Raw genomic sequence first — 10,715 nt, forward strand, 5'->3', positions numbered from 1 at the left:
TAAGTGGTTCCATAAAATCTGGTATACTTTAAAGAAAGCGTTGATAAAAAAGCCTGGATTCTCATGTATCTGATACAAGTATCTTTTAATACAGTCTTTGCTGTGCTCTTGAGGATCCTTGTGATATTTTTAGCTCTAGTTGAATGATAAGTGTCGCATTTTAAATAATTTTCATAGTTAGAAATTATGAAACGCCCTGTTAAAAGCAATATCATGTACGAATTATTCGTAATACAAACCAAAAATAGCCCGCAAACTCTCTCAAATTTATCAACAGTAATCAGAGCAGCCAATAAACATACACAATGAGGTGTTTTTAATTTTAAGTGATTTAATCTAAAATATTGCAAAGATGTTATTTATGACAGTTAACATTGTATAACTTTAACAATAATCATGATCCTTATAATAAGCTTAGAAATTATTTTGGATAATTAGAGGTTATACAGAGCTGAATGCTTAAACTTATATACGAGATCTGAAATGAGAATATAACACATCATTCATGGACCACTGTGAGTCTCCTTGATCATGTTCATATTTGTTTCATTTCTTGCATTTTGATCAGAGGAAAGATTGAAATTTAATCTTGTGTTGATCGGAGCTCCATAAACTACCCTATCCCACTGGACACCAAAGGAAGTAATTCCATCAACATTGCAACTTCCAGTGATGTATCTGAGCTCAGCCCCATGATAAACGGGGTAGAAATTGAAAACCGAGCCAGTGGAAGAGCCCACAATGAAGGAACGCCCACTGTTGGTGGAAAAGATTAACTGGTTTATATGAGAGTCAAGTCTTCCAGAAACTTGGATAATAGCCTCCTTCCGGTATAGCTGCAACTCCTGCACCTGTCCGTTTGGGTAGCCATACACTGGACTCCATCGTTTTCCATATTTTATTTGAATTCTGAAAAAACAATTAGAAGTAGCTCAGTCTTCACGGTGATAGAGGATGTAAGGAATATTTCATTTTACAAATAACATTTTGTAGTAGAAACAAAATCACATTACAATAAAAAAGACAAATCCAATACGCTGCAATAAAAAATAAATATTGTAAAGATCTGCAGCCACGCTAGTGTGTGTGAAAAGAAAGAATTCCCCACAGGCATTTCTATGTATATAAATGTGCTATTGTAGGACCTATAGTATGATATTACAGTCCTAAATGTCCAGCCCTTGCATTTATTCAGTTTCTTGAAATAGAGCGCAAACCATCATTCAGGTGTCCAGCTGCTTCTACATGCAGGTAAATGATGTATTATTGTCTCCCCCTGTGTTTGGGGTCCCCTTTTAATGAAAACCATAAAAGCTCCTGTTTCATTTCCAGGGGTTTCACATATCCACTGTATAACAGTATTCTAAGTGCTTATGGGAACACTGGCTCATGCCTCGGGGGAGCTGAGGATACTGCACTGGTTTTGTATGCATCAACACAGATTGATGCTGGGAGTGAAATAGACTGTGAATGATTCAAAGTACGTGTGTTGTTTTTGGTGTATTCCACAGCTTGCTTTGGCCTAGCCTAGTCCATTGTTTGTTTGTGTAGTTTTGGGTATCTGGTACCCCTGGATGAGATATGAGAACTAAGCCAGCATTTCCCATTTCCTTCCTCTGTTGTGAGCGTGTCAGGGCTTTGCGCAAGTCTCTTTGCTTTGTTCACTGAGGAGAGCTGCCTCACTAGCTGGTGAGTGTGCACACCTAGCAGACTTGCACATGTTAATATAGTCTTCTTTCATCCAGCGGTCTATTACCCAGAACCCCACTTCTACTTTTTTTTTACTTTTCACTGTTACACAGCATTTTGCTTTAATGGCAAAGATCTGAATGAATGCTATGAATTGACACCATAACCAGCCTCAAAACTGCTATGATCAGAACTGCCCATTGCCATTCACTGGAAGGATAGGCAATCCTGTGAATCCAGGAGTGACATTACTCACTTCAGCCTTGACTTACCCAGTTATAATTTTGATGTTGCTCCAGACCCTCAGGGAGGTTACATGTCCATATTCATGAGGCCCAGAAGAAGAAAAAGAAATATGTCCCGTAATACCCATGGCATTAGAGTAGGACTGAACTGGAAAGAGAATACAATATATCTTCAGAACAATATAAAAGTTTCATATACTATATGAGGAAACAATATATTACTGAAAATGGCAATGGGGAATATTTAGATGCTTTGAAAACAATAATTAAACTTGCAAGAAGTTTGCACAAGCTAAAAATTACATAAAAAATATAACTATAAGTGAAATAGTATTCTACAAGCAGATGAAAGAATTTGGTAGAACAACCTAATCAAAGGAACTTTGTATACACAGATGTACAACAATAAATGTGTCTTGCATTAGTAAAAGTATCACAACACAAAACCACAACTGTGAGGGTGTCTGTTGAAGGAGCAGTAGCTAGATGGCCACCTGTGTCCAGAGCACCTGACATTACAGTGCTCTCTAGTGGTTAGCAGGTTATCTGTTTTCCCCATCCTGTTCACACCAGAGTGAATAGGTCCTATTTTCCACCCCCATAGGACAACAGGACAGGTGTATATTATTGATTGCAATAGTAGAAAATGGAAAAGAAGTGTGGAATTTGCTAGCTGAATGTATTTCAAGTATTATTGTACTAGGCCTTTAAGAGTCAATAGTATCACAAAGGAGGGGGACTCAGCAATAAAAGGATGACCCCATATCTAAGAAGGCAATTCTGTGGAGGAGCTGCAAGGAGGCAGAACTGCTTTTAACTTGGGACTTTTGGCTCAGTGGTGGCTTTCAGTGCTGGGCTTGGAGCTGCAGAGTCCAGTGTACAGAATAAAACACCTTTTAGTTTTATGTGGTGGTGTCAGGATTTCTCTTGCAGCAGCTCCCCATTGCTCTAGCAGCACAGGAAAGTATCCCCAACAGGACCCTGTAATACTGCTATTAGTTTTCTTTTAGTACTTTTCCTGCAGCTCCCATAGAACATGCAGCACAGTCTGCCTCAACTAGAGTATTGAAGCACTGGATACCCTGGATGATGCAAGGCACCTCATCTTGGCATTACTTTGGTGTTTGAGCTCTGCTGCAACAGAATTCCAATCCACAGCCCTTTCTCACAGTGGCAAGATCTAAGCTTCAGGATTCAACCTGTAAAAGTTGTTGAAACCCTTACAAATGCATTTTTTATGCCTCGTATAGAGTTCCTCTACAATTGCAGCCACCCACCTCTGCCCTTTATACCCAGAACAAATTTGTAAGTAGTTTAACAATTGCCTTGCCCCTAAAATGAATGTCCTTTCCTGTGAGTGGGAAGATTCAAAAACAGCAGATTCACACCAAACAAAATTGTTTGACAAATCAGGCATCAGTAATCAATCATTTTCCTATCAGGAAGTTGGAATGACACCTGAATTTCCTCAGACATACTTCCTTACATACAGTAGTTGTAGGCCCTGCACCATTAATGACAGTTTTTTCCATTCATCCTCTGCACACATTCCTCCATTTCCTGTAGTTCATTGTTCGGTCATTTTGGCTGCCATTTTGTCACTACATCCTCCCACAACCATACACACAATCCCCTGGTGAAAGTTCTATTCGTATCACAAGTATTTACAAATGTGTATGCTAACATGTCTTTTGTTTTCTTCTGCATCCTTGATGGATTGGTAGATGGTGAATTCTTTGGTGTGATGTTTGTATATGGTCTTTGAGGTGAGGATAGGCCCATAGGCCTTCAGCCTCACATTGTAACGTGAATGTGTAAGTAGAATGCTCTCAATAATGCAGCATACAGAGGTGTCTTTTATTGTGCCTAGTATAAAATGCTGGTTCACAGGCCATGTTTTATTTATGTTCACAATATCTGTCTGTTTTTGCTTTCTGTCACCCTTTGAAATTAAGAACCTTATGTGAATTAGCTAAGATTGTGATACAAGACTCAAGAAGAGACAGGCAATAAAGTGATTTAGGTGGCACTGTTTCTCTGGTGATATATAATCCTAAATTGGGTATTTCATTAGCTCTTATCCAACACAGCATATGGTTTGTGATTGACACTTGCCTTATTGCATTGTATTGTATGTAGCAGAAGATTAAATCTTGATGATGAAACTATTTCTATGTATATTACAGGATTTGTACCTGAACAGATGATTCCTGCATCTTCACCATGGTTGCAATTGTGGACTCCAAGTCCATTAGACTGACACGCAATGAGAGATGGTTCACTTCCGCTACATCTTACATCATCCATCCAGATTGGACCAGTGCCTTGTCTGAAATATGCAGAGCCTGGTGTAGACAGAGGAGCCCCACAGCCCAGCTCCCTGCAGACCACCTGAGCATCAGCTGTATCCCAACCATCATCACACACTGTGCCCCACTGGTAGCTGCGCAGGACCTCCACTCTCCCAGAGCAGACATCCATCCCATTGACCAGCCTGACACGCCCGGTTCCTGTTGTTCAGTGACAGAGAAACACGGTTCAGCATGGTCTGATTAACTGAGAGTGAATTAGTTATACTAATAAGCAGTATTCATTACAGCTAAGCATTCTGTTCACCACACCAATTACAGTTCTTAAGTCATGGGAAATAAAATAGAGTTGCCATCCAGTTTAGCAAAATAAACCAAAACTTCCCCTCAATAGGAAATAGGAATGGGTACAGACCTGTGTGAAAGATGCTCAAATTGTATGCATTTGGAAATGAAGTTTTTACTTTCTGCCCCATTGACTTATAGGCAGATGGTAACTTGATTAGGCAGTTTCTGGAAATAGATGAGAATTCCAAATTCCAATTTCCAAATTGAGTTTCCAATGTCTCCTGGCTCTTTTTGTTGTCCAAACCTTTGATATACTCCCACTCCCCTTTAGGTTAATAAAAAAGAGGTTTCTACCTGCACAAATAACTCCTGCATCCTCCTGATGGCCACAGTTATGAGTTCCAAATCCACTTGATGGACATTGTAATAGGGACATCTCATTTCCAGTACAAGCTACGTCATCTAGCCAGATTGTGCCAGTGCCTTGGCCGAAGAATGCAGACATAGGGGCAGCTATGGGAGCCCCACAGTCCAGCTCATTGCAGACGACTTCAGCATTAGTGAAAGTCCAGCCATCATCACACACAGTTCCCCACTGGTTGTTGTTTAACACCTCAACCCTTCCCATGCAGTGATCAGTTCCATTGATCAGCCTAACATTCACACTTCCTGCAATCCGAAACAAATTCAGATCATTACTATCATTTTCAAGAAGGATAAAAAAACATGTTTTTTGCACTCTTTCTACCCGGGAAGCAAGAAAGACATACAGTAGAGTGTTTAATGAGCTGCAGATACGATAATACTGTATACAGTATATTGTTACACTTTTTTCACTTTGCACGTGGGAATGTTCCACAAAGGCCCAGGTTAGGCCCCATCTCTATTTGTAGTATTTAGTCAAATATCACAGAAGAAACATTAATGTGAACACAAAGACACACCGTCAATATACAGACCCATTCATTAACCTGAAAATGTTAAGTAACAGTCATACTTTCATGAGCTACAGAAATGGGCATCCAGAGCTGTAATTATTTCCAGGATCCTGGAAACAATACAGCACATGAAAATCTGGATCAAACATTTCTAAAAGTTGATCCATCTTACTTTGGGAACTCTCATGAAATGCATGGATTTTGGCACCACCTTTAGAACAGTAAGATCTTTTTTTTTTTAGTATGTTGACCAAAATATAAAGACATCTTATGCCAGTATAAAATACTATGTCCTTCACTTATTTTCAAAAGCAGCCAACGGTGAGCTTACATTTTTGTTCATGAATAACATTTTCAGGTGCAGGCTGTAAGTATGAGGTAAAGACCAGACTTAGAATATCCTGTATGCTGGCACAACACAGTCTTTAAGAGCTCATGTGTCAAAGATACTTACTTTGATTTCCTGAGACGGCAGTGCTAAAGAGAATACCAAAGACCAAAAAGGCAAGCATTCTGAAAAAGAGAAACAATCATTTTTAAGTTATTGTGGTTTGCTTTTTAAATTAACATTTTGTATGTTTTGTACATATACAAACTCTACACCCATTTTGTGATTTTAGAAATGCATTAACTGTATACACTGTATAAATACATGTATGTGTTTCAATTTGCATAACACATGTATTAAACAGCATTAGCACAAAAGTGGCAAGAGTGTTTCATTTTCTAGAAGCACATAAAATTAATGGGTTTAATGGTATCTTTCCAATTGAACTCAGGGAAAATAGATGCTATTCAAGCATCAAAAGTACCACAGGAGTACCACACAATATTTCAAAGATCGAAAATATTCTATATTCTATATATAATCTATATATCTATATTCTGGTATAGTTAGTAAGCTTATTAAGTTTGCAGACGATCCCAAATTCCAAAGAATTATATGACATTCAATATAAAATTCAATTCTCGGCAAACAATTGGGAGATGGCATTTATTGCTGACAAGTGCAGGGAGTCATGTACAAGCTACCTAGCCATACAATCATAACCAATTGTATTATATCTTTCAACAAGTAGTTAAGATGTTCATATCAATTGCTACTGAAAACCAAATTATTTCAATTGGCTGAATGCCTTACTCTCATTTACAAGCTTTCTTATGTTATATTGCTTCTATAACACTGCTCAGTTCAGATGCTTGCTCTGCATATCTGATATTGAAATATGTCCTTAATGCTACACATTTAGACTAGATATAAACTTACTCTAGTATCTTCAAGAGCACAAAATAGGCTTCTATACTGTATGCCTTGAAGATTTCTGAAGAATTCTGAAGATCCTCTAGTAACTGTCTCAATTCAATGCTTGTCCTGTATAATTTGTAATAGCTCCTTTTGGAATTTAGAGTGGATTGCGAGTTTCTCCTGTTTACAGGTAATACACTTCATGCAGCCTTACATTAATTTAAATTATTGCATAATTTAAAATAAAGACCATCTTTTAATATGAGATCTGCTTCTGCAGTATCTGGCTGCACACAATGGCTGAAAGATATTTCAGCGGAAGTCACCAAACCCATCGGAATCTCAACAGAGCTTGTACAGTACTTTATGTATATTTAGTTTCCTTCTGCTTTTTACCATTGTTATATGCTCCCCAAATGTAAATCATGTTGAGTTCTTTGAAAACTACATAAAACTAAAACTACATTTTGCTATTATTATACAGTGTGTAAGGTACATTTCATTACATTCATATCACATGTGCTTTCATCTCAACTAGGAGAACACAGTAGGTATTTAAAATGTGATCTCTTAAATCTCTCTTTCTTGCAGACGTACATGAGAAAAATATCCTCAACAAATATTATATTGGTCACAGAAATAGTGCACTCAGACTGAAATATGTCTTGAAGACAATTTATAAGAGGCTTTAATAGGACTAAATGCTATATCCAAAACACAGAAGCAAAACATACAGGTTCCCCAAGGCTGAACTCCAGCGCAGTAGCTTTGAAACAGCAAGAAGCTCACATTATATATTCTTTGCAAATATATTTCCAAACAAATTGATCACCTAGCAACAATGCATTGAGTTAAAGTTTCATATAAAAAAATGCCAATCTGTTATAGCAGTTAGTTAGCCCAGCCTTCAATTCTACCATTTCATGGAGGCATAGCTTTCGTGAGAAGTACTGCATATTGGTTTCTGTGTTTTCTTCCAACACTATCATATTCAAATAGTGAAATCAGCTCATCACCTGTGTCCTGTCAACTCTTTCACTAATGACAAGGTGAACACTCAAACAACAGAGATTGCAATAGTCAGTCAATGACGTGTAACATGGTTATTCATAAATTAAGCTACAATATTCAATCACTATCCTACATATGTCTTTATTTTCTAAGAACATGTAGTGGTAGATTTCTTTTCATACTTATAGTTTTAAACTAAAATAATATAATTAATATAGCTATAACTTTTATATCTCAATATGTGGAAATACATAATCTTGAATGCCTTATCCAAAATATTACTTGTAGTAATATGTGATATAGAGACTAGTTTGTGTATTTTTTTCAAGCATTGTTAATATTGTCTTGAATGTATTGCTACTAAAAAAAACTATTCTTTATCTGTTGAAATATTAGCTGAAGATTTCATAATATACCTGCATAGAAACAACACAAAGAAAATTATAGAGGAAAAAAGAATTGCATCATGATACAGGAGACTTTCACCAGTATGTTTTTAGCAAAATACATTCTACCTCTCTAAATTGCATTAATACATAAATTGCCTCACAACATAATATTTAATTCTATATCAATATAATTTAAACTACTGTTCTATTTCTATTTTATTTTTTATTTTTATGGGGAAATCTATTGATACTGCAGCTGCCAAAATTTAGAAAAAAACTTCTCATGGATTCCTTAAAAACATAACAAAGATGCAAAGTATTCACTTAATGTACTGTACTGTATATACCTTAAGAATATTTTCACATCAGTATATACTGATACTATTGTATGGCAAAATATTATACAAATTATTTAATAATGATCCTACACTAATAAGAAAACATTTGTTTATATATGTTAAAGTAGCTTAGAAATGTATTGCGAAGTTTCCAGATCTACAAATTATCTTTGGAAATATGTAGTTTTTTTTCACATGAATATACTTACGTGCTAGTTGTTCGTGACGGATACAGCGTGCAAATACTGGCTTCTCTTGGTCTTGCCATATTTATCTGTGTGTGGTAAGCAAATAAGCCAATCACTGTGGTTAATTGTCCCAGCTGAATTATTGGTTATCACTTATTTTATGATACACATAAAAAATAGCATAAACTTGATAGTGATCTGTGAATTTACTGGTACAATTCAAAATTGTAACAATAAATTACATTAGTTTTTTTATTGGCTATTAGGGAGCAATCAACAGAACAAAAGCACTTTCTTCAGAAGAGTCTGAAGTACACTATATATGCTTTTATTTTTATTTAAACAAGAATGTATATTAAACCATCAAAATTAACAATAAAAGTAAAACATTAAGTATTGCTTGTTGCTTTCCATAGACACCAAGAAAGGATAACAAGTTAATTTTTGAATTCCATAGTTTAAATGTCACAGGGTGACAAAAGTTGTACAGGGTAGTTGCTTTGTGGCTTTGTCTACTGCGTTTCAGCCCTTCTGCTATTGCCTGTCCCATTTGCCTGTCTCCACCAGCCTTTGGACTCCTATCTGCTTTGCCAGTCTCGGTCTGCTCTCATGGCTCTCTGAACCTTCACTGGGATTCTTCAGCTTGTCATCAAGATGTGGCTTTCTCCATCTGCTTGCCATGTCATAATTGTTGACACTGTGTTGTCATTTGAAACACATGCTGAAAATAGACTACTTAATGCATTCCTTACAGGGTTATCTACTAAGTTACTAAACAAATTTAAGTATGTTCAAATCTCTGCTGTGCAGATGCAAATTTAAAACACTTCGCATCAAAACTCCTCTCTTCTGTAAATTACACTTGTTTAGAGTGCTCTTTTAGGTCCTCTCTCTCAAATGGTCTGCAATAAGGTTCTGAACATTCCAGTTCCAAGTCACTTGGAGCCTAGTCAAGCTCTCAGTCTGAGATTTGCTGATTCAGGACTCTTTCAAAGACAGGGCTTTAGAAGGACAGTAGTGGATTGTGCATGTTACGACCCCATGTAGGTCCACATATTTTTGTTTTCTTCCACATTTTCAGTTTTCAGGTATTCTGTTTTCCAATGGTTCATCATTTATGTGTTTCTATATTTGTGATGTCATCACCTCATTACTCCCGACCAATCAGCAACAAGACCTCAAGTTCAAATACTGAAGAAGTTCTGGCCTCTAGAGCTCTGGCTCAACTTTCTGCTCATTGCCCGGTTTTTCTCTTGTTTCTCTAGCTTTGGCTTTGCTTTTGCTTGTTTAATTTTTGTTTGTGTTATTTGCGTTTGTATTACCTTGCTTGTTGCTCTTTACTTGTTCTCATTGTTCCTCATTTCTTGCTTGTGTATCATATATCCACGTACAGTATTATCTATTTTCCACCATTGTGCAATTTGCTCACTTGTGTTGTGATTGTGTTTAACTGTGAACTTGTTGTACACTTGGGGAAAAGGTAATAGGTATGATCATCAGGTATACATTTCACACGTCAGTTTTTGTCTAGACACACTAGGTTAGGGGCAAGTGCTACCTTTGTATTATCTGGTTTTGGGTAGTCAGTGTAGGTGACTTAGGGTGTTTGAAGGTGCTGAAGACCTTTTGTTTTGTGTTTTTGTTTTGGTTAGTTAGGTCAGATTCCTTATCACTGTATTAGCTTGCGCCATTTTGTTGTGTTATTTTCTTTTCTTTGGCACCGCTCAAATTCCTTTTCCCTGTGTGTCCTGTAAATCTGTACCAGTCACTTATTCTGTGAATTCACTTGTAAATAATATATCACTTTTGCACCAGAGTTTCATTTTCACGCTTCCTTTGTTCCCTCAGCAGAAATCCCACCTGCATCACAATCCTTAATGATCACCCCTTTACCCAAAGACACCTGGGGACGTAACAGTTTAACTATCATCGTGGAACTCACTAATCAAATGTTAATACGTTTTTTAAAGGTTTTTAAAAACTTAAAAGTTATATTGGTTCAAGATAGTTTTGATTGTTACTTTATTGTTTTATTGTTATTGCCTGGTTTAGACAACAAAAGGAAAGATTAGGA

General features: G+C 36.7%; 1 protein-coding gene across 1 annotated transcript; it reads right to left on the reverse strand.

Moving 5' to 3' along the window:
- Positions 1 to 389: 389 nt before the first annotated feature.
- LOC148647076 (scavenger receptor cysteine-rich domain-containing protein DMBT1-like) lies at positions 390 to 8,678 on the reverse strand. Its single transcript, XM_088608665.1, has 6 exons — positions 8,663 to 8,678; positions 5,924 to 5,982; positions 4,886 to 5,200; positions 4,130 to 4,444; positions 1,962 to 2,082; positions 390 to 909 (listed from the first exon to the last, which is right to left on the reverse strand). Exons 2-6 carry the CDS (start codon positions 5,979 to 5,981, stop codon positions 504 to 506), a joined length of 1,215 nt encoding a protein of 404 aa, XP_088464791.1. The 5' UTR covers position 5,982; positions 8,663 to 8,678; the 3' UTR covers positions 390 to 503.
- Between the last annotated feature and the right edge of the window lie 2,037 nt (positions 8,679 to 10,715).

Source organism: Lepisosteus platostomus, chromosome 16 (assembly GCF_059453375.1).
Source record: "Lepisosteus platostomus isolate fLepPlt1 chromosome 16, fLepPlt1.hap1, whole genome shotgun sequence".
In the NCBI taxonomy this organism is placed as follows: domain Eukaryota; kingdom Metazoa; phylum Chordata; class Actinopteri; order Semionotiformes; family Lepisosteidae; genus Lepisosteus; species Lepisosteus platostomus.

What these genes read in the sequence shown, in the direction of transcription:
- LOC148647076 (XM_088608665.1), bottom strand. Translation starts at nt 5,981, where the DNA reads ATGCTTGCCTTTTTGGTCTTTGGTATTCTCTTTAGCACTGCCGTCTCA. An exon ending in TGCCGTCTCAGGAAATCAAA is followed by an intron (nt 5,201 to 5,923) that starts GTAAGTATCTTT and finishes TTCGGATTGCAG; the next exon opens with GAAGTGTGAATGTTAGGCTG. An exon ending in TGCAGGAGTTATTTGTGCAG is followed by an intron (nt 4,445 to 4,885) that starts GTAGAAACCTCT and finishes ACTGAACAACAG; the next exon opens with GAACCGGGCGTGTCAGGCTG.